The sequence below is a fragment of the Rosa chinensis genome, chromosome 7 (genome assembly GCF_002994745.2).
Source record: "Rosa chinensis cultivar Old Blush chromosome 7, RchiOBHm-V2, whole genome shotgun sequence".
Lineage (NCBI taxonomy): Eukaryota > Viridiplantae > Streptophyta > Magnoliopsida > Rosales > Rosaceae > Rosa > Rosa chinensis.
The window spans coordinates 26,857,602-26,882,211 of record NC_037094.1 but is presented as its reverse complement, the minus strand read 5'-3'; the positions used below and the strand labels follow the sequence as shown (position 1 = coordinate 26,882,211).

The 24,610-nt window shown below is 39.1% G+C and overlaps 2 protein-coding genes and 1 pseudogene across 2 annotated transcripts; 2 read left to right on the top strand and 1 right to left on the bottom strand.

Annotated features, from left to right (window-relative positions):
* Positions 1-711: 711 nt before the first annotated feature.
* LOC112176744 (DExH-box ATP-dependent RNA helicase DExH12) lies at positions 712-8,757 on the bottom strand. Its single transcript, XM_024314802.2, has 4 exons — positions 8,619-8,757; positions 5,431-8,416; positions 4,380-4,769; positions 712-4,176 (listed from the first exon to the last, which is right to left on the bottom strand). The coding sequence occupies exons 2-4, from the start codon at positions 8,395-8,397 to the stop codon at positions 1,015-1,017; spliced, it is 6,519 nt and encodes a 2,172-aa protein (XP_024170570.1). The 5' UTR covers positions 8,398-8,416; positions 8,619-8,757; the 3' UTR covers positions 712-1,014.
* Positions 8,758-10,004: 1,247 nt separating this feature from the next.
* Positions 10,005-11,757, top strand: LOC112177704 (annotated as a pseudogene).
* Positions 11,758-22,678: 10,921 nt separating this feature from the next.
* On the top strand, positions 22,679-23,653 carry LOC112180776 (transcriptional regulator SUPERMAN). Its single transcript, XM_024319340.2, has one exon. It carries the CDS (start codon positions 22,679-22,681, stop codon positions 23,402-23,404), a length of 726 nt encoding a protein of 241 aa, XP_024175108.1. The 3' UTR covers positions 23,405-23,653.
* Positions 23,654-24,610: the final 957 nt, after the last annotated feature.

Below are 24,610 nucleotides of genomic sequence, written 5' to 3'. Positions count from 1 at the left end.
AATGTTTGATTCTGGCTTAGCAATACTACCACGTGATGACGTGAACAGAATGGGGCATTGTAGCTGATAGTTGATAACAGCTAGAACTTGTAGTCACTGATACATATAAACAATGACGCACGGTCACACGCTTACTTACACACAGATGGAGTCATGGAGACCGCAAGTTTATTAAAAAACATCAAACAGGATTCAAAGAAACAGGCAGAAAGATTCACCGAGTTGTATACATTGTTATTGAGAAAGCACTCGAGCGAATACAGATGATGTGCAGCAGAATCGAAGTTCCAGGCATTACCCAGAATGCGTGCGACGGTCGAAAATGGGGTTTTGAAGGATGGCTGGAGCCTCTGGGCACCTGTAAGGATGGTAAAGCGCAATTAACAACAGCATCGTGCTGAAGAATGTGAATGAAGAAAGCTGAAAGCCATGGTGCTACCTTACTTGAAATCAAGGCGTGCTTTTTTTTAGCTATGTGAATAAACTGCAACAACGGAAATTCTGCATTCACGGCCATTGCATACATACATGAAGGAAACCTTGGACATGCTGCTTCCATAACCAAGTTTGGCTTTACTACGAAAGGGGTGGAGATTTCAAGTGTTTGGAAGCGTAATGAAAAAGAGCAGACAAAGGGCACGTAAGTCGCAAATAGATGGTAAAAAAGTATCCTGCTTCCCCAGAATAACAATGCTCCTCAAAATATAAGTAAACAACACAATCGACATAACTAAATTCAACCTAAATTCAAAGCCAAATCAACCTCAGAAGTCACCCCAGAGTGGAGTTTCTGAGAGACAACAAAAGTCGATACGACATAGATAAGCAGGCATCCGAAAAAACAAAGATTAATAAGAAACTACAACTGCTTTGAAACAAGCAATTCAACATCAGCAGTACGGTAACATAGGGAACATCATAACTGTAGAACAGTTTGGAAATCAAAAGATCAGAAGGAAAGAATTCAGAAGAGTAAAATCTTTTCATTCTCTCCCATCATCTTCCTCAGAGGCTCTACTCTGCTTCTTGTACATCTACAGTGAAGCTATGTTCCTCATCACATCCCAAGTAAGAATCACACATGAAATAGAGAGTATACGTCTTCTTTCCAGCTTCTGCAGGAGCCGCAAATCCAAGCTTGACCTTGGCCTTCTTTTGCGGAGGAACTCTCTTGATGGCAAGCAGTGAGTTAGCCTTGGTATCCCCAACTACCAGCCACCATCCCTCTTCCTTGGTCTTGGGATACCTTGGAGCATCAACAGGGCCAACCCGTTCACGCTCCATATCAACTTGCAAAGTGATTTCTTCCCCGGCCATCACATTCTCACTATCCAGCACCTTAAATGTCATTTCAATGTTGGGAAACCTTTTGCAGTATTGTTCAATATCTTCGATCTCTGTCTCTGACATCTGAAGTAGCTCCTGAAGTAGTTCGCGCCTCTCATCACTCTCCATGTCCACCAAATCAGATACCCTCTCTATACTCTTTTCATCTTGGCATCTCTTTGCCAGCTCCTTTGTGAAGTGAGGAAGCTGTAAAAGCATCGAGTCACGGTCCCACATTCCCTGAGTAACCATTTGGCTGACTTCCATTGCTAGGAGAGCAAGGTTTAGCCAGCCATTGCTGGAAATGACATCAACCATTGCCTGAAGCAACCTACTTGCAGAAAGGAGGACCTCCCGCTGGTCCAATGCTAGGTTACCAGCCACATGATGCCTCGCAAAATGGGCCTGAAGCAGAGCATTTGCTTTGATGTGAGGATCTGTGCATTTCGGATTCTCAAAAGAAAATCTCTGGTGGTTGATCAACCTTCGAATAACCTCTTCCTCCCCAGGTCGTATAGGAAGTTGCGAATACTCAGAAGCATGAGTTAGAATCTCAAGAAGACCCTTCATCTTTGTTTTGGAAGTTAAGGAAGAACTGAAACGCTCGATGGTAGTATAACTGATGTAATAATATGAAGCTATCATGCCAAGATTCAAAGGCGAAAGATCAATGTCATCCTCTATAGAAACACACTTGCTTGCCTCCAAGTCGCTCAGTGTATTTTCTACAAGCTCTGAGAGGTAATCAGAAAGATGCCTCTGAGTAACTCCCTGAAGATTATAATAATTGGGATTCTGTGTGAGCCTCCTGTACAAGAAGGTCCAGGTAAGGTAATCAACAGCATCTTGCTTGTTCTCAATAATTCGAGCAACAACTTCTGCATTTAGATTATCATGTAGGTAATGGTGCAAATGGCTTTCAACAGGGAATGCTTCGTATAAGAACTTCATGTAGTATTCTTTACGAGGAGCATGGCAGAAGATGACACATTTCCCAGAATTATCAAGCTTAGGGCGACTGGCATGCCCCATCATCTGCAATAGATCAGTAACAGGGTAATCAGAATGGATGTTTTCCCGGCCATCATAATATTGAGTTCCCATCACAACCACTAAATGGGCAGACAATGGCACTCCCCAACACATTGAACCACTCATGACACACACTTGAATGTACTCAGCTTCAAAAAGAGTTGACACAATGTCTTGATCATCGCTCGTTAAGCCCTCATGCAAGTAGCCCACTCCATGGCGCAGTGTGCGTGCCAAGATCTCATCACTAATTTTCTCAACAAAAGGCTCTATCTCTTCTGCAGACCGCAATAAAAATGGCGGACTCTCAGCACCATCTGCATCTGAGTAAGTCATCAGATCCAAAGCTGTCAGGCGGGCATGTTTCCTTGTAGGAACATACACAAGAGCTGGTTTCCCATTCTTGGCATGTTGAACAATTGCAGTGTATGTTGGTTTTGCCATCGCTTGCATCCTTGCTTCAAAATTTGCTAAATCCACCCCCTGAATGTGTATTTCAAGTGGCACTGGGCGCACACCAGGCGGAAAATTGAAAAGGCCATGAGAGGTAGCACCTATCCATTCTCCAAGATCCTTGGCATTTGCAAGAGAAGTGGACAGAGCCACAATACGAATTCTGTTCTCACCTTGACTTGCTATGTGTCTCATCCTAGAGACTATCACCTCCAAAATGGGACCACCCTGACCACCAATCAAGTGGACTTCATCTATAATAAAAAGGCTAACCTGCTGAACATGTTTCCTCTGTTTCCACCGCCGAGATAAAGCATCCCACTTGTCTGGAGTGCTGATGATAATCTGACCTTTCTCAAGCAGTTTTAAGTCTGTGGCTGTTTCCCCTGTTAATTCAACAACACGTAGATTTAGACCCTTTGGACCAGTTCCAAACTTCTTCTGCCAGTCAGTGTACCGTTCCTTGGCAAGACCTTCAATAGGTGCAATATACACAACACGCATGCCAGTCTCAGAGGCCTTTTGATGATTCCTCAATACAGCAAACTCTGCACATATGGTCTTGCCACTCCCTGTTGGTGCAGCAACTAAGACGTTGTCATCGGAATTATACAGAACAGTGAAGACCTGCGTCTGGATGGGGTTAAAATGCTTAAAATCATAGAGAGCTTCATACGACGAATTTCTCAATGCTGTTACAGGAAGTGGTTGCAAGTCCAACAACTCCGTCGGAGGAGGATACTTTTCAGGTAAGATAAGGTGTCTGAATGAAACAGGTAAAACAGTTTGCGACCCAAGCCACCTATCAGACACGACACGAATGAAGTATTGAGGTGGAAGAGGTTCATAAATTTGCACTGTAAAGTTCAAAGTATGATCCTCATCAATATACTGCTTCTTCAGCAGAAAATACTCATGATGAAGAATATACTCTCCATCATTATCCTCCACTATTACCCAAAATGGCTCCACATATCCATGAACTTTGTCCTCCCATTGGAAGTCTGGTGTTACAGTAAGTTCAACCCTTAATACAGTGCGAGTGATTGGCTGCACATGTGCTGCAAGGTTTAATTTGGGGAACTGGTGGATGAACTTGTGGAGTGTTCTTCCCATCTTTGGCATTCGTATAAGCTCCCCAAGTTCCTGTGAGGAGAGGTCATAATATCTATCCCAGGCCAAATCCTTCTTCTCCAACTTGATTAAGATATCATTTGTTATTCCATGGAATTGGCGAAGTGGCGTCTGGACACTCCACATCCTCTTGTTAACCATTTTACACAAGTTCAAAGCCTTTTCTGCGAGTAGAGCCCATCCCCGTTTCAAGACAATCTCGAAAAGAGCTCTTAGAAGACGCCCAGCACTCTGACCAAGGGAAAACAAATTGATAAGTCAATATCCGAGACATAAACAAAGGCAAAAAAATAAAACATAAAAAAAATAATAATAAACCTAGTTGAAGTGAAAATTTATGCAGACTATAGACAGAGAAACAAAACCAAAATAAATACTAAAGCAAGCTGCAGTATTTCCCAACAGTAGCAAAAATAAGAATTAACCATACAAACCTGAGTAATGTAAACCATGTCAGATGTCAATGAGAGCCCTTCAAGCTTCAGCTGTGAAATATATGCTTGCAACAGCACATTAATCTTTGCACTGGGCTCTTCAAGGCTTTCCTTCACTGGAATCGGAACACGGTCTAATAACTTTGCCAGTTCCATCTTTTCATCCTGCCGAACAGTGACATACTTAAATTCTTCACTGAGCGAGAACAATCTACAAAGCTCAATGTCCCCCATTGTTGGCTTCAAATGCTCATTATATGTAGATATTGTTCCATGACTTATGTAGTAATAGCTAGCAATTCGACCCAAGTCCGTTACTTGGAAATATCCGCTTTTCCTGTCGTACTTAATCAAATTGTTCTTGTCCAAGATGGTTGCAGCAGAATGGATCTGTAAACAACAAAGTTTTAAGACAACGTGAGATTCCATAAGAGATACAGTTTGAGGGAACGACACTGCAAAAGTATGATATCATGGATAACAGCATGAACAAAATAAGAAAAAGTCAGCAAAAAGCGAAATCAGATTGTAACCCAGCAAGAACAGAAATAAGTTAACTTCAGCCAAGATTGAATTAAAGACATAACAAGGCACAAACATTTAGGAAAAACTTTCAAGTACCAAAAACTGTCCCAGTGGTCATCCCAGACTCAAATATCATCATATAGAATGAAACAGAAAACTTCTATGGCTACTACATTTACCATTTACGAGGTCAAACCTTTTAGCTTTTCTAATTTAATTGTCCCATGTTATTAATATGCTATTATAAGTAATATGTCCAAGACACTTATTTGTGGGAAACAGCTATTAATCACAAAGGAGAAGTTAGAGAACAGTAGACGGAATATGCACTAAGACCAAAGAGCTACAACTAAAGACACCAGCAAAAACATCAAACAAATATCCTTAACTCTAAGATTAGACAACAGCTGCATTCTACTAACAACAAATTGCAAGGAAAGTAAAAAGACAAACATGATAAACAAGAAAATGACAGACGGTGTAAACAAAATCAGAAAATAAAATATTAAAGTGAAGTTATGATTACCAGATCAGCTCGCCTCTCCTCCAATGTAATATCTCTTGAGAGAACATCAGCTTCCAAACGATACAGCGTTGGATTACGTAACATGCGAACAAACAAATAAGTGTATCCTAACCAAGTACAAGCTTCTCTGGCATTTTGGACCGTACCAAGAACAATTTCAGCATTCAATTGATCTGCCAATTTGGACACAAACTGACTTTCAATAGGAAGTTGTTGGTTCATCAAGGAAAGGTAGTATTGTAGTTCATTGTGTCCAGTAATGATTATCCCTTCTCCATATGAATCAAACTGAGGTCTTCCTGCACGACCCAACATCTGCATAACATCAAGTGGACTTAGTTCAGTCCATGCACCCTTTTCTGGATCATAAACCTGAGTTCCTTTGATTATCACAGTGTGAGCTGGAAGATTCACACCCCAAGCCAGTGTTGCAGTGGAAACCAAAACCTGTACATGCCCATCACTAAAGAGATCCTCAACCAATTGGCGATCAGCCCTGTTCAACCCAGCGTGATGAATAGCAAAACCATATGGTAGTAGGTCTTTAAGATCATTGCTCTTGACCAATTCAGTATGAGTATGAAGAATTTCCCTGCTTGCACTGTCTTCTTTCAGAAATCTACCAAGGGTATCATTAGCAAGAGCTGTGTCTCGTATAGCACGAGCTGTTTTGGCTGTTTCCTTCCTTGAGTGGACAAAAATCAGAACTTGATGTTTTCCAGCCCCAGCCATCACCTTTTCGTAGCAGATATCATTCATCAATTGGAACCTCTGCAATGGCTTCCTTACCATGATTCCAATATACTGTTGAGAAAGAGGGACAGGTCTGTAACTATTGTCAAAATGAAACAGACCCTTATCAACACGCAAGAAGAGTGCCACATCTTGATAGTTAGGTAGTGTAGCAGATAAACCCACCAACCGAATGTGTTGTTTCGTGGTCTCTATCTGCCTAACAGTTCTAGCAACAATGCTTTCAAGAACAGGGCCTCTATTATCATGAAGAAGATGAATCTCATCAATTATCAGAAGTGTGACAAGTTGGGTATAAGTACGATCTCCTGACTTTCTGGTGATGATATCCCACTTCTCAGGAGTTGTGACAATAATCTGAGTCTCTTCAATTTGTTGGCGAGTCATTGATTGGTCACCACTTAGTTCCCTCACTGTGACACCATAATCCTGCAAACGATTAGACAAATTGCCAACCACTTCAGCAACAAGGGCTTTCATAGGGGCGACGTACACAATCTTATAAGCATTGTGGTTTATCGAACCATCCTCCGGATTCATGTGCAGTGCAAACTGCTGAAGGATAGTTAGCACTGCAACATTAGTTTTCCCTGCCCCAGTAGGAGCGCATAGGAGGATATTTTCCGCTTCAAAAAGAGCAGTATTGTAGACTTTACTCTGTACCCTGTTCAACTGAGACATTCCTTTGAAAGCTGGTCGAGCCCACTCTGGCATAGCAGATATTTTTACAAGTTTCTCATCAGCATCAAATGGTTTAGGCTTCAATGCTGGCACATGGATTTCTTCATAACCCTTGCTGGGATGTCTATAAGACCCATCTGGAAGAACACACTTCTTTGACACCAATAGTCGACTTTGCTCTTGTGCGAGGCTGTCAAGATCAAGCAGCTGAGCCTGGCTCTTCAACCAACCACTATCAGCATCTCTATCCACAAGCCCCCTCCTAGCCCTGTCCCCGTCTCCACCACTTTCATCCTTCAACCTGCGAGCCTCCTCTCTAATACTCTTCTCCAAGTTCTTTTGCCTCTCCTTTGCACTAGCCCTTGTGGCATGTAACTGGTCCACAATTGAATCCAAATCTTTACGACCCAGACGCAACATTTCCTCCTCGATGTTCTTCCTCTCATCTTGGTCTTCAGCTCTTGCCAAACGGGTGCACCAGAAAATCTTCAGCCGGTTTCGCAACAGAAACTTGATAAGACTGAACTTGTCAAACTGAAGGTGCAACAGTAGCTTTGATTCAACATCCCTGTCATCACCTTCAGGAAGGATCTTTAGCACCTCTTCAGCAAGCTTCTGGCATTGTTGTGGATCAATCTGTTTCTCATAAGCTTCAGATATCTTTCTCTGAAGCCAGTAAGCATCAATATCCTGAACATTAAGACTCAGACCCTCATTGGCTTCCTGCATTTCATCATCATCAATGCCACCTCCCATTTGCATAGCCCCAGACTCATGTCGTTCAGCCACATCATCATCATCATCCTCCTCTTCCTCGTCCTCCTGGACCATGTCAAGATCGCTCTCCTCCTCATCCTCCTCATTCTCTTCAAACTCAACTGCAACACCAACATCATCATCCAGAGCTTCATCACCATTAGCCACTGCAGACCCACCAGCGTCACTCCCGTCTTGGTAGTCAGTGATCAACCTCCCAATCTGAACCAAAGTATCAAACACCGTTGTAGGTATAGGGTTCAACAACTTCTCAATCTCTTTTTTCTTTTCAGGATTCTTAAACGTCTCATTCTTAAGCACAGCCAAAATCTCATCAGCCGCACCACTCACTATATTCAAGGGCTGCCCACCCAACTGCTGCTGAATCACACTAAGCATAGCCTCATACGCCGCCCGGGTCTCTTTCGTCTTAGGCTGGTAAACCCCTTCCTCCGTGGCCGTGAGCACACTCTCCTCATGCAGCCGGCGCCTTTTGCTCTGCCGAACAGGGGCAGGCTCGGCATTGGGATCACGCTCCTTCTTCTTCTTCGACTTCTTAAGCTTATCATCCAACTCCGGTGGCCTTCCCCTGTACGCCCTGTCACCAAAGCTCTTGGGGTCAATCTTTCCCCAGAGAGATTCCGGCTCGCCGGTTGGCTCGTGCGTGTCACGTGGCCGAGAGTCTGTGGTCAGGACCAGACTCGAGTTGGCCCTATACTCGTACTGCTTGAACCGAGCGTGCGCCTCCGCACCACCGCCCAAGTTCTGCTGCGACATTTTGAGATCTCAAAAAACCCTAACAAAATCAAAACAGTAACAAAACTACAATGAGCCTAGGGTTTTAGCAAACTTGTGGTCTCAAAATCAATAGGTAAATTCTGATCGCAAGAAGATCACAAAGTATATAATTGAAATTGCGAGATGGAAATAGAGTAAATTGAAACCCTAGCTGAGAAAAATTGATGAAATTGAAAAGATAAAAGAGAAAGCACTCTCACGGTTGGTTGTGACGTAGTTCTTCGATTCCGGCTTTGCAAGAGCGAGGGTTTAGTTTTCGGGTATGAAATCGCAGTACGAGCTAAACCCTAAATACTACTCACTATCCTAAACCGACTACTGATGACTTCAAAACAGGATATGTAGTCGTTTCTGGGGTAAAGCTGGTAAAATTCCCTTGGGCCGATATGGGGGGGGATAGGTCGGCCCACCTCAATGGATTGCGCTCTTGGAGCATGAGAGCCCAGATGTCGCAAGTCATGTCATGCTTTGCAAGTTGTAATCAACACTAGTAGTGACGGGCTTTTTAGCCCGAAAGCCCGGAAAAGCGAACCGGTCCGTTTCAAAACTGGTCTATTCGGTCCGGTCTCTATAAAAAGATTTTAAAAAAATTTGGGCCCTGCCCATTATGTATAAAATTTGTATCGGTTCGGGCCTTGAATTCCATTTGAAGAACAACCCAAACAGGACCCAAGCTGACACGTGTCCTCTTACTAGAGCTATATAGCCAAGTTTATACAAAATTTGTAGGCTTGAGCACACATTCTCTTTCTTCATGATTGTACAGAGAAGAGAGAGAGAAAGTGGATCTGGAGGACTCTCTCTCCTCTGTCACTGATCTCCGACCACCAGAGTGGACTGACCGCAGCCACCATCTTCTTCGCCTTCCTCCGACGAGTCAAGGCCAGGCTGCACGTCCTCCGGCCACGACTAGAAGCATGGTTACATTGCTCCGTCCAGTCCACCTGGACCACCTCCGAGATGAGCCACAAAGAAATCTCTGCGAATTCGTTTTCCAGAGTTTTGTGGTTTGGTTCGATTAGGACGGGGAGAAAGAGAAATAGAGAGCGAGAGAGCGAGAAGGGAAGGAGGAGAAGGATAGGGTTTTCAAGAAAAGCGAGAGAGAAAATGGGTCTTGAGTTTTATGTGTGTGTGTGAGTGAGTGAGGTAAAGTGGAAAATTTTTGTTCCCCGCATGTACGAAATTTTTTAACCTAGTCTTTCCGCGTTTTTGAAAATTTGGAATCAAAATATAGACATCGGTCAACAGTAACAAACGATGTTAATTATATAAATAGAAATCGGATTTTCAGAAATCGATGTTATAATACTTTTTTACATCGCATGAAATCTGAACCGATTTAAATGACGTAATGTCTATTAGCATTATTCTAGTAGTGACATGTCTCGTCTAAGCTAAGAAGCAGCGAAAGAACTTTTAACCATGTCTCTCTTGATCTGGAACCATATCCAAAGCCTTTCACACCACCACCACTTCCTTCTCCGCGATCTCCATTGCCCCCACCTTGAGAAGCATTTGGAAAACGACTTTCTCTTAATGTCTGGGTTTTCAGTTGACGCCAAGATCAATCTGTCTCTCACTCTATCATGAATTTATGGGTTTCAATTGAAGTCTCGAGCTCGTGGTCAACTGGTCTTACTCTTGGTTCTATTCAGAAATCTTCAAGCTTGGTAAGTAAGTTGCTGCCTTGCTCTTGGTTCGAATAATGCTTTGCTCTTGATAATAAAGACAATTTATCAAATGGTCTACAAGGCAGATTGTAAAAGATGATCTTGGCAAGATCTTGAAACAGAGTAAGCTGAATGTTGCACATGAGACATGAGATAAGATTCTGAGTGAGCTTAGAAACACATGATATCTAAAGATCACTATGTTATTGAACTTGAAACAATAGATAGAGCTTGAACAAGAAGGAAGATATTCGATGTAATTTATGAAACTTATCAATTATCACTCTTGTAAGTTTCAGAGCAAGATGAAGGTGAAGATCTCATGGGTTGAACTAAGCATCACTGTAGGAACATGGCCCATTGCGAGGATAAGCTGAATTTGGAAGAAAATAGGACATGCACACACAAATTAGAATCAGAATGGCAACTATGTACCAAAACAGGATTTTCCTGAACAATACGCGGTTTTACCTTGATAGAGAACAATCCAGCTGTTGGATTGTTATGATTTTCAACAAAGCATAGAAGGCATGATTTTGGAAAACTTTTGTGAAGTTGTGTTGGAATCAATATTAGAAGTGGCACTTTCGAGCTGTTGAAGTTGGCTGAGGGGAATGATTTCCAGCAGAGGTTTTCACATTGTAACTCTCTTAATTCAAGTTGAACGGACTAGAAAGTTACAGCTGAGTTCTCAGCCCACTCATTTTAAAGTTTCTCAAGAGCTTTAAGATCAGATGATAGTGCATGATCCGAGAGAAAGGAAGAAAAACACTACAACAAATTTAGGCTAATACAACGAATGATATGCAAGGATTAATAAATTCCTTGCAATTGGTTGGCTTATACAAAGAATTTTGTATGTCCTTGCATTTGTGTCTATGAGTTTGCAAGGAATATAACAAGTCCTTGTATTTGGTGTTCCAAAATCTGAAAAAATGATAACTCCTTGCATATAAATTGAAAGTCCTTGCATATGTTGTTAGGCGGGATGTTTTAGCGCTATAGGAAAATTATAATTGTAAGGATATACTTAATTCCTTGTATAAAATTTTGGAATTCTCTGGGAGTCGGAGCCTTATCACTTGGCTCTAGTTAGAGAGGAAAAAAGAAAAAAACAAAAGAAAGAGATTTTCTCTTAGTTGAAGAACTAAATGCCATCATTCCAAACCCCAAGAACCCAAAGTTGAATTTCTAGAATACAAATCACAACAGACCTCAGCTAACTCTGAAATCCCAAATTCCCAATTTTGAAGCCCTAAAATCCTCATCCCCAATTATGTAGATCTCAGTCGTGGTGTATGTAGATCACGCATTCTCCATTACCGACGAAGACATAATGATGGAGACCTCCTACACCATCAAGAACAAGCCTCCAATCAAAGAGATCGCTATCACCATTGCCCTTCCCGTTCTTGGCATTGTCGTCGGCTCCCTCATGGCCTATAACCCCGTCGGCGGCGGCAAAACTCACAGTACCCTCTTAACTCCACCCTTGTTGGGATTTTGTGTGATTATGATTTTCTGATTTCAGGGTTTTGAATTTCAGGAATGTTCTTTGCAATTCTTGGTGGTATATTGTTCATTTATGGGCTCCTATTACGTGCGGATTGCTTACTGTGCTTACAAATGATACAAGGGCTTCTCTTTCACCAACATACCGCTTATGTAGCAGCAGCTCCTTTACTCTGCTTCAACTTCAAGTGTACAGTTCTCTCCTTCATCTATCTCTCTGGCTTAATTTTCATTTAGGTCTTTCACTACATATGTTGTTTTAGTGATACACCTAGTTTTGTTTTCCTCTTATATGATTGCATTTAGATTCCCCTGTTTACTTGTGAATAGATCTAGTTTTGCTTCCTTTGATTTCTGGATATAATTTGGTTTGTTTTGAATTGAATTTGCCTAGGGTTTATATGATTACATTTGGGTTTCAAGGTTGGGTTTTTTAGTTGAGCACTATCCTAGAGGACTAATTATAATTTGAAACAATGCCTAGGGAACTATCGAGTTGTACTTTGCACTTGCTTGGCTTAAACTGCTTTGTACTGTTGGCATTTTGTATGCGTTTAGAACTGCTATTCATCACAGCTTATATCTTCAAATGGATATAAATTTGCTATATAGGGTTAAGAGTTAGTTTTTGGTTCATGACAGGTCCACTTGGAGAATACCAGAATCTATTGTATGGTAAAATTCTAAATATTGTATTTTACATTGAGTGATCACCATTTACTCAATCAGTGGGAGACAGAAGATATCCCAAATATAAAACTATAGTTATAAGCATGGCTGTTAGATTCTGGTCTTTGTGCACTACTAAAAGTAAAAAAGAGATCTAATCTTTCTTGTTTGGGATATGAAAAAGATTTATGAAAATACTTGTGCAACAACATACGTTATTTGCCTTTTCAATATTAATTCGCCCATATTTTCCTCAATCTTTTTACTTCAGCTTTTCTCACGGCAAACAATCTCATATTATTTGCATTTTCAACACTCATACACAGTTTCCTATCTAGCTAGACTGATTCCCTCCCTGCACTGCATTAAAACCAAGGTTCATGCATTCCATCTTGGTGAGGCTACTGTTCCAGCTGGTCATGACTTTCAATATTTTCTCTTCAAGTTCTTGGAGCAACAACATTAGGTGCATGGACAGAGAAAACCATGCTCTTCTTCAGTTCAAGCAAGGCCTCGTTGACGAGTATAAACCGCTTGCCTCTTGGGAAAGCAATACAGATTGCTGCAAGTGGAGTGGAGTGCAAGTTTGCGCATTGACAGGTTTACTAGAACACTCCGGCGGATTTTGATTTCAAACTTGAAAGGTTGGTTAGTAGTTTTGAATTCACAATTACTGTTTCCTTGTAAGGAAGTGTGTTTAGCTATGCAAATGTATGTTTGGGCACCCTTGCTCAAGGTTTCACGTCTTGGTTTGACTTTGCGGACCACCTTGCTGTCAATGTGGACATAGTGTTTCCAGTCATACATGGTCAATTTGGTGAAGATGGTGGCATTCAGGTGTAGTCTAGTATATCCTTTACTACCATGACAATAAGCATATATGAAATTCTTGTTCTTTTTTTTCCTTTATGTATATTTTAAAATATGGTGTTTCAGGAGATCTTGGAAAGGTATAACATTCCATTTGTTGGCACCGGATCAAATGAGTGTTATCAAGCATTCGACAAGGTATGAGATGTCTGATTTACAGTGACTGTTATTATATTATGTGTGTGTTTGTGTGTTCATACATGTTACCTAATAAATTATCTGAGGTAGGTTGAATTGTTTTAATACTACTTGCAGTTGTAACATACCTAAGTTCAATACTCTAAGCAACAAGCTTTCCTCCAATATTCTCAATTTGAAGCAAGCAAATGGCCACCTGAAGGAATAGAAAGTTTTATGACGAGATTTGGCTGCAGAAGAGTTAGGCCTTTCCCCAAAGCAAAGTACACCCACCATTGTAGTTGCTAATCTTTGGATTGATGTCCCTATTATTTCTGTAGAAAATTATGTTGCTAATCTTGTTTCAGACTAGTGTAGTCTCAACTTTTGTACAAATGAACTAATTATTTTTAATTCAAAATATATATATTCAAGGAATATAAAATAAAAAATTAGGCTGGAATGATATATAGGTTCTCTTTTATTTCCAAATTTTTTTTTTACTAAATGTAAGGAATGATATGCAACGAATTGTCCTTGTATATCAGTTAAACATAGTTAACCTCAAGTGATGAATTCCTTGCATTTGTAAACTCAAATGCAAGGAATTTTTAGATCGTTGTATTTGCTATTTTGCAAGGGCATCTTTGCAAGGACTCAAATGCAAGGAATATTATTCCTTGCATTTGGGTTAATGCAACGAATTTCCAGTTTTTACAAGGAAAAAAATTCCTTGCATAAAGCCTTTTTTCTTGTAGTGAAATTTGCTTATAAGCAGAAGATATTTATCGACACAGATTAGTTGAAAACATGTGTATAACTTGGCGGCATTCTCTCCATCATACAATCCAATATCAATGCTCTGGATTAGGTGACAAATTTTCTTCATTTACTTTTTTTTTATTATTAATTTCAGTTTACCCTCTGAAGTTTGGGTGTCATCATGTCACCCCCTCTATTTTCAATTTTGAATTTTTACCCCCCAAACTTTCCAAATTCAGTCAGCCGTGCCCAATTTCTCAGATTCCGTCTAAATTGGTCGTTAACTCCAATAATGAGGTCCACTTTGAGGGCTAAAATGGTCATATCAAGAAAAAAAAAACCAAAACAAAAAAAAAACCCCTTTAAGGGCTAATCCGACGTCGTGTCATCATGTCACCCTCTCTCTCTCTCTCTCTCTCAGATGATCTCTAACTATTTCCTCCTATATTCTCTCTCTTTCTCACCACCACCATGCTCTCGACCAAGACGACCTGTGCTCCCCGAAGGAGACCTCTCCTCCTCCTCCCAAGCCGACGTCGTTAATGAGGATGACGATAAACGTCATCTACTCTGTCTCTCCTTCCTCCATCTCCAATTCCCTCCCCATTGCCATAGTCACTGCTCCTTCCACCATTACTATCGCACTCCCTACTCCGCTCATCACCACCGCATGAGCGACGACCACGACGACGGTAGTGGTTACTGTTTTTCCTCTGCCAAACGACGTCGCATCTATAGGGCTAGCTCTTTTGGATCGGATCCGTTCGGAGCCCAGTTTGAGGGCTTTGTGATTCGTTACCGCATTTTTGATTTCCAAGTTGAGGGGTTTTGTGTTTGGATTAGGAATCATGGATTCGAATAGGAGAGCTGTGGGATGGTAGATGCAGCTGCGTCGGATGAAGACAACATCGCTCCCGTTTATGAATTGGAGGATATCTGCCAGCTGCTCAGGTCCTCGCATGGGAGTATCGTCAAGGAGATGTCTGAGTTTGTATTGAAGTCTCTTTAAAAGCCCAATTGTTAAACAAAAGGTATCCAATTTCTTCTTCTTGCTCCGCATGGCTTGATTATTATTTTGAGGTAGGTCTTCAAGTCAGTGCTGGATTGATGGAAGCTGAGACAATTTTCACTTTGGGTTTTTGTTTCACACAAACTAGGAATTTCATGTTTGAGTGATCGGCATTTGTGGGTTATTGGGTTTAATCTAATGGGTCCATATGATGTGAAATCATGTTAAGGATTGAAAATTAGATGATACAAAAAAATTTAGGTTGGTTGCATATGACGTTTTAGCTGGATTTTTTGTTGTGGCTTAAGAGAGAGAGATAGTAAGAGAGAAGGAGCTGAGATGAGGATAGTGGGGATGGTGGAGTAGAGGCCAAAACGACGATGGATTAGACCTTAGAGAGGGTTTTTTTTTTTTCTTTCTTGAAATGACCATTTTAGCCCTCAAAGTGGCCCCCATTATTGGAGTTAACGACTAATTTAGACGGAATCTGAGAAATTGGGCACGACTGACTGAATTTGGAAAGTTTGGGGGGTAAAAATTTAAAATTGAAAATAGAGGGGGTGATGTCACCCCCAAACTTCAGGGGGGGTAAATTGAAATTATCCTTTTTTGTTTTTTGGCTACTTCATATTGACACTTCTAAATTGGAGCTCATCAATGATCATATGGTTGAGCAATACTTTTCTAAGTTGGATGATGAAGTTTAAGCTCCCTGCAAAATTTTAAAAAAAAAATAGAAGAGGAGAGAGAGCTGGAAGAAGAAGAGGCAAAAAGAGAAGGAAAAAAAAAACATAGAGAATGAAAAAAAAAAAATCTGTAAGGGTAAAATAGACATTTTGGTCGTGTACGGAATGCCACGTCAACAAGATAACGGAGCTTTTGACGGAAAATTAATGGCAATGACCAATTGGGTGAAATTGGAGAGTTTAAGGAGTTTTTAGGTGAAATTGAAATGTTAGGGACTGAAACATCAACTCTATATAAGTACATGGAGTAAACAGTATCTTGTCATTTGAATATCTACCAACAAAAAATCTAATCAGATTCAAAATAGTAGTGTCTTCGTGATATTTAAAGAAATTTAGAAAAGATATTTAAAGAAATTTAGAAAATAGTTTACCTTGTCAGTTGTAAATTGATTAGTATGATCTAATACATCATCTACTTCGACCCTGCTATTTGGAATAAAGGTATCACCATGTTGTTGATCCTGTATGTTGTAATTGAAAAACAAAAACATAAACACAAGTAAGTGTTGATTAAATGTAATATGTCAATCAAGCACATATATTTGTCTTTCAAGCTTTTAAGAAACATATATAGAAATATAGTTAAAGCTGACGAAAACTTTAGGCATGCATCAGCATCATTTTCAAAACTTGGACCTCATTTTATTACTAAAGAAAAAATAAATCATAATCCTATTTAAAACCATACTTGTAGCACGTATACATAGTTTGACTACAATATTTAACTAAAATATATATAAGTGTACCCATTAGCACCTATACTCCTATTAATCGAAACAAACTCATATGCTCCTATGTGATGATAAAACACACTGAAGGCCGTTAAGAAGATTGATGATGTTAGAGTCGAACACAAACGCAGAAGGAAAAAAAAAAAAACACCAACAATAACGCAAATGCATAAGAGAGAGAAAAAAAAAAAAAACTAAAGCCATTGTCACCCATCCAAAAACTCTCTTCCTCCAACCAAACCTTAAAGAAGTTTAGATTAAGAACTTAATAAGAGTTCTGAAATGATTTCTTAGCCTTTTAATCAACAGCAAACTTCGTACTGGTATTCAAATTATACCTTGCATTTTTTCGGAGGCTCTGAAACAATAAATTGTGTCTCCATTAATAACGTTATTTCAAATAGGTGCAATAGCTCTAATGGGCATCGCTGGCTTTGACATTCTAATCAGAACTGGAACTTTATCATGGATGAGTGTAAGATCACAGGTCTAGGGTTTAAACCACTATATCGTGGAAACTAGGTTGAGAGGTTTGTAAAGAAAATACTAATTAATTAAAATTCATTGTCTATAATTGTCATTTTACAAGAGGATATATATGTAATTTAATAATTCAAAAGAGGTGGAGGTCAAATGAGCAAATTTAGAGGTCCCAATAGAAAATCTCATCTTTTGCATGTATACCTCCAATGTGATGTTTTTATTTTCCTTAAATAACAAAATTGTTTACACCGAAGTCTACGTTGTTGCACTAAACTTCACTTTAGGGTATTTCTGAGATATTGGAACTTCTAATGGTAAGTTAGAATAATGCTAAGTGAACTATATTTTAAGGTTCCACCTAAAAACCACCTATTGGTTGCCACAATGTTACCACTTTATGTAGTAACCAATGTTGCTACTACCTTATGTGGTAACATAGTTTCTAGGTGATACCTCAAAGGGTTGTTCATATACCCTCCGCTTGCATGTTCAGCAAGGTACCACTGATCCACCATACATCCTCCACCCCTAAGCCTACTAACCACCCAAAAATCACCACTACGAGCCTTGAGGCCTCAGCAAAAAACGCATATCGACCCTAAAGCATCGCTGCCACCCATCTGTGCTCTCATAAGTCTGCCACCATAAACCCACGACTAGCTATGATCACCATGGAGAAAACCCCAGCCAGCATCCCAACTGCCTCAAACAACGCTAGCCTTGATGAAGCGCTAGTGCAACATGATTTATAGATCGCTACCATTATCCTACCTAAAAATACCAATCACGTACGTTCATCGTTGTTGTCCATCTAAGAAGAAAGAAAATTGATCGAGATCACTTCACCTACAACCATCAAAGCTCGCTGGAAATCACCACGCACCCGTTTGGGAAACCAACCCACCTTGCTAATACGAATGGCTTGGGCTAGCACATGCTCGCCATCGGACAAGCATCTAGAGGTGCGGAGCTTGGAGAGAGAGAGAGAGAGAGAGAGAGAGAGAGAGAGAGAGAGAGATTTTCCATGTTTGAAGTCATAGTCCTCAAGATAAAAAATTAAAAATGGATGGAACTTCCTTTTTTAATCGAGGATATCCACTTTTCATGAATAAAAATCAAATATCACATAATAATATCACCTGAAGAACACATTAAAAAGAAGTCAGTACTTAAGCAATTTTATATGATCATTATGATATACATCATTATACCTATATAATAAACTCATAAACCTATATATCCTATGACACTCTACTAAAAAAGAAAGCATTAAAAGTTTGAGGCCAAACCGCACCTCAATAACCTCATCCCATTATCAAGTTATTTTAAAAATATTAGGTTATCAAGATCTATCTACCTATGTACGAAGTCATGGGTTCGAGTCACCATGGGGGCAGGAGTGAAACTCTTTAATTCTCTTTAAAATAAAATTAAAAATATAAAAAATATAAAAAAAAGATCTATCTAAAGAATAAACCTGGCTGAGGATTATAACCTTAGTAATAACAGCCAAGTCACCCCCTCATCGAGATGAAGATGATGCACAAAACCCTCCAATGCTCAAGTGAAGGTCCGGCCCCAAACCCTCCAGCGCTTAAGTGGCAGAATTTAGGTGTTAAGAGTAATACCATACCTCATTTGAAAGGTTGCCTCCCCTATTTATAGTGTGAAGTGATAGTGTCAAATTTATTCTCAAATGGAAAAGTTCTATGATTAGGACAAGTAAAAATATTGTTGTGGAATCTTATGTGAATGGTAGAAATGATGGTTGTCCCTCACATAATCCTGGGGGAATATTCTTGACAGTCTATTGCTAACAGGCTGGGGGGATATGGTAAGTTTAGTAGGTATTGATAAGTATTTCAAAGCACTAGTAAATTGATCTGTATATGGGTTGTTTGTATCAGTGTATCTGAGTTTTATCGGCATCCTGATGAGTCAGGTTACTTGGTATGAAGGATCAAATCTGTTTGTCTCGTGAGAAGCATATGGGGTGTGTTTTAATTAGAAAATCAATTCAAAGATGGGAGAACGTGCAACCCAAGATAAATAATGGATATCGAACCATGTGGTATTCGGTAGTAACACTATATATAATCTGAAAGGCCAAATTGCCAAATTGCTACCTCAGATTTCACTTTAGCGTTAATTTGCTACCCTAGGTTTTATTTCAGCCAATTTGCTACCCTAGATTTTCAAAATAAGCCAATTTGCTATCTTAGGTTTTATTTTAGCCAATTTTCTACCTTTCCATTAATTTTCTAGTCTACACTTTCAAAATTAACCAATTTATTTCCCTAAATTTTTAAAATGATTAAATTCAGTTTACCCCCTTGAGGTTTGGGGGTAATTTCATGTTAGTCTCTGTCATCTCAATTTAATCATTTTACCCCTCGAGCTTTTCAATTCTCCTCAACCGTGTCCATTTTGTCCAATTTGGACGTTAAGTCTTAAAAAAAAACCATTTTAAGGGCTAAAATCGTCATTTCAAGGGAAAAAAACACCATGAAAAAAAAATAGACTTTTTTAAAAAAATTCTCTCTCAGTGAAGAAGAAGAAGAGAATTAAAAAAAAATACCATGACCAAAAAAAAAAAAGAATTTTTTTTTGTCATGGTGTTTTTTTCCTTGAAATGACAATCTAAAAAAAAAATCTTCTTCTTCTTCTTCTTCTTCAATGAGAGAGAAATAAATTAAAAACCAAAAAACCATGACAAAAAAAAAATAAAAATTTGTCATGGTGTTTTTTTTTTCCTTGAAATGACAATTTTAGCCCTTAAAGTGGGCTTTTTTGTGAAACTTAACATCCAAATTGGACGGAATGGACATGGTTGAGGAAAATTAAAAAGCTGGAGGGGTAAACTGATTAAATTGAGAGGACAGGGACTAATATGAAATTACCCCCAAACCTCAGGGAGGTAAACTGAATTTAATCCTTTTTAAAATTAGCAATTTGCTACCTTATATTTTCAAAATTAATCCATGTTTGGAAAGGAAAAAAATGGACAAATTAATATGACAGAAATGTAGCAATTGGCAAATTTTGAAAAAATAAGGTAGCAAATTAAATTGGCATAAATAATACTTAGAGTAGCAAATTGGCTAATTGTGAAAAACATAAGGTAGCAAATTGGCTGAAATAAAACCTATAATAGCAAATTGACACTAAGATGAAACCTAAGGTAGCAAATTATTAAGCAAATATGAAAATGTCATAGTTATATCCGTATATGTGAAGAGTCCTCGGTATAATGAATTGAAAGCTTCTTAATTAGTGTCTTGAAATAAGATAAATTTAATTGTCAAACTTCTCCAAAGCCTAGCTAGAACCCTACTCTCGAGAGCCACCACCAAAATATACACCGGCTGGTGATCCCAAACTCCAAGGCAACCAGATCCACCACCGTACTAACCACAATCGGCCCTGTCTCCGCCAACGGCACTCGTCCCCAATCATTAGTGTCTAACTTCCCCTTTTATCTTAATAGGTGTGACTCCTATCTTGGTCTTTCTTTTTCTGGTCAGTACGTTCCCTTATCTTTCTCTTGATTGAGCATATGTTAGCATCTGACTTCTATACATATGATCAATGAAATAAAATTGTGATATCGACCATGCATCAAGAATATCCTATAGGGTTATGATAACAACAAATTCTCATTGAGTGATGATTCTGACAGATGATCTGCTTAATTTTCAAACCTCGAGTTACTCACTAGATATAATAGAATAAAATAAATGATTTAGAACTATCACACATTGCAAGTACTCGAAGTTAAATTACTTCCTTTTAAAATTTATGCTTTCATCCAGTTAGTAGGATATAGTAGTTAATTAACAGATAAAATAAGCAACTAGCTAAAAATGAAGCTCAAGAATGTTTTACAAGTAATCAGAGCACCTCTGTCGGAGCACTTAGTGGCATGAATTGAAGACGATGCAAACAATGCCATGGAACAGTAAGATAATTAAGTTTATTGGTTTAGTCGTTGGTGGAAAAATCTATGTCAAACACTTGATCAACTTCAGCTTGTTGGAGAGAGATTTGAAAATTAAACTGTGTTAGCTAGTGAATTATAATAATGTAATTGGATGTGTCAATTATTATTATCTATGATCTTAGGCGACAATTAAGAAAGGTACAAAGAAGAGAATTTAAGAACAAGGAGACAATTAAGTGCAGTCACTTAATTAATTTTTATGACAGTCCACATCCGAGTGGAGTGCGTTGGAAATTTCTTTGATTGAACTGCTTGGGAACTCTAGGAATCTGGCCTTATTTTGAAAGAGAGAGGGATGAAAATAAATGTAAACAATAATTTTGGCTATATATGACATTTTAATTTTTATTATAGTAGAAGTTGATTTCTTTGCCTCTGCAAGCTCGCATTATGAAGATTAAGGACAACAACTTAATGGATTAAACAAACCCAATTGGCGCTTATGAACCTTATTGTGATCGATACCTTATATAGAAGCAGGAACAGAAATCCTTTAGATATTGATCTATCTAATGTAGTTTCCTTTCTTTCTGTTTTCTGCTTAGGCCGGGTATATTACAGGAATATTTTGCATTACCCATAACGAAACCCATGTAAGCTCATTGTACACACAATTTTTGTTTGGCAAGCATTGTACACATATAGTCTGCATCGAGCATAAATAGTTGAACAGATGTAGACACTACATATTAGTTACATGATAAATGAATAATGAAAAGTGCTGGTTTTGAACTTATGATCGACCTCTTGGAATTAGATCCAGCAGCTCTTATAAACTCAAAACACTAAAATTGTCATCAAGAATTAAGTCAATAACCTAAATATGTGTTTTTTTGAATTTTACGGTGATCAAGAAATTCATGATTTATATTTAAATCTTAAGATTGAGAATACATTAATTTTAGAGTGCATTTCAACCTCATAATTGAGAATAGAATAAACCAAAGAATTCATGAAAACTCCAGTAATTCATATGTGTGTGTGTGTGTATAATTGTGTCCTTATGGCTAGGATAAATCAACTAACAAAGTATCTCAATTAAGTTCCTTTCTCATGTTTAACTTACTGGGATGATGATGATTGGTCTAAGTTCAAATTACAACTTTTTCATGAATTTTACCTACTTTTTATACCACATGAGCTGCTGGCCCAATGCTATACAGAAAAACGAACATTTTGTCATTTGATAAAGTCAGTGATAGAGCTATGAGTACTTCCCTGACACAAACTCATCGATCATCACATGACATTAAGCTCCAGTTCCCTTTTCAATTTCTTGCCATTTACTTGCTCAATTTTTCTGTATATATAGCCGTAGTATCTAAAGTTCTAAACTGAAGATCGATGTATTCATATCTGTGCAAACCATGTTCTATAAAAAGATGGACTAAGTTATACTATTAATTTGAAGTAGTAATTGAACATACATATTGACGTTGAAGCCAAAGCAATCATGTCTTCTGTGTATAACAACATAGCTAGTGGGGGAGGTGGCCAAAGTTATTATAATTTTAATTCTACTAAATTCCAACCGGGTGTTGCTAAATTTTGGTGATACACTCGGTGTTAGGGTTTCATTTTGTCTCTACTCTCCCCTACCTATTTAACTCATTTCTCCATTTTCCTTTTGCTTCCACATCAACTCCATATCATATCTCTATCTTAAATGTTAGTAGTATTAGCTCACCATGGCTGAGCTTGGCCTTCTCTCCTTGACCCAGCTCCAAAAATTGGCACTGTCACAGGCGCAAAATCCTCAATCAAACCCTAGATCAGTCTGGATGTGGAACCCTAAGCAGGCGCAAGACCAAGAAGACGACTCATGGGAAGTGAGGGCCTTTGCGGAGGATACCGGAAACGTGATGGGCACCACGTGGCCCCCGAGGTCTTACACCTGCACATTTTGCCGGAGGGAATTCCGGTCTGCCCAGGCCCTCGGCGGCCACATGAACGTGCACCGCCGCGACCGGGCGCGCCTCCACCAAGTGCAGCACCCCAGCTCAATCTCAATCAACCCCTCTGCGGTCTCCTCTTCCAGTTCCTCATTCATAATCCCAACTCAAGAGTTCATCGCCGCCAACGGCGGGTTGTGCCTTCTCTACCAATTGCCAAACCCTAACAATGGAACCTTCAGTACTAGTACTGCTACTACTCCAACTGCACCTTTGCTTAACAACACTATTGAGTCTTCTTCTTCAGTACCCTCCACTCTTCTCTCCATCACCCCCAATCCACCCCATGACTACTTAATGACATCATCATCTTGTCTTGTGGAGCCTCATGGAGTTTCCAATTCTAGAAATAATTCCCATTGTCAATACGCAAAACGATCAGCGGATCAAGATCAACCTTCGAGGTCTGGGGTTGAAGATATTGAAGAGCTTGATTTAGAGCTCCGGCTCGGTCCATCTTGAGATCATGAACCAGAAAGAAGGGATGGATGGATGGATAAGTGGATATATACAATGGTGTGTCGCAGATTTACATTTTTGTCATAAAATTGATGTGTAAGATACAGTCTACTTAGCTAGAAAGCTTTCAGAAACCTGTTTGAGATTGGTTTTTTGTTTTTTGTTTTTTTTTTGTTTTTAATTAATTATTCGTGGTTGATGATATATGATTTCTTTTTGGGTAGCTGGAAATGGAAAGACAACAGAGGGCATAAAGGGCATAGATATCTACTTTCTTTCTGATAATAAATTCAAACAGAGAAGGTCTTTGTAATTTAAATTTAAGAAACTCATTTATTAAGCTTTAGAGAAAGATGAAGATTAGGGCTTTTGAATTTTTGAGTGATGGAGAGTGAGATAAAGGGGTTGCAGTGCAGTGTCATTTTCTGTTGCAGGTTTTCTGAGTAAAAGGGTATCTCTGCTGCGGTCTCTGTGCATACATTTCCGTGGGGATTACCTCTATCACGTATGGCTCGGTCTGTGATTCCTCCACTTGTTTTTCACAAACCACAAAAATGCCACTGCAGCTACCTAGCTATCTCCAAATATTCAAAACCAAAGGTCCTGCTAACTACTCTAAGCCTTAATTTGTTTGATAGATCATTAATCACAGACATCTTTTAATTTGTACTGGCTAATAATATTCATCATTCATCTCACTAGCTAGCTTACATCAGCCAACGAAAGGCCTTAACTATCTTCCTAGTCTCTGAATGATAATTTTGGAGTTTCAACACAACAGAAGTGTTCATACCACTCAATTACTGAGAATAGATGCTTCTTATTCAAGATTAATGTACTTAAGTACTATAGAATTGGAATAAGGATGAATCCAAAATTGGAAGAGTTTCAAAAAAACTTTAATTAGTTGTTTCGAACTGAAATTAATGCAAATTGCAAAGAAGAGCAAATCTCAGATCTAGCCTATATATTGAGCTAGAGGTAAGAAGCAGGTTGGTTTTGGTCCAGTATCTACCGTCTCTAATGGTGTGGAGAGCTGTTCTGCCACTTAATTCTATCGAAACACGGTCTTCTCAAGCATAAATGAAAATTCAACTAGCTGAGAATGGCGATGCAGCCTTTTCAAAATAAGCTTGCTCAAATATATAAATAGCATGCGAGATTATCCTACCTGAATTAGGATACCTAATCAACATTGACCTCCTAATT

Excerpts from the sequence above, each read along its gene's own strand:
- LOC112180776 (XM_024319340.2), top strand. The coding sequence starts at position 22,679 with ATGGCTGAGCTTGGCCTTCTCTCCTTGACCCAGCTCCAAAAATTGGCA.
- LOC112176744 (XM_024314802.2), bottom strand. The coding sequence starts at position 8,397 with ATGTCGCAGCAGAACTTGGGCGGTGGTGCGGAGGCGCACGCTCGGTTC. Across the intron at positions 4,770-5,430 it reads AGGAGAGGCGAGCTGATCTG|ATCCATTCTGCTGCAACCAT; the intron begins GTAATCATAACT and ends TGTTGTTTACAG. Across the intron at positions 4,177-4,379 it reads ACATGGTTTACATTACTCAG|AGTGCTGGGCGTCTTCTAAG; the intron begins GTTTGTATGGTT and ends TCCCTTGGTCAG.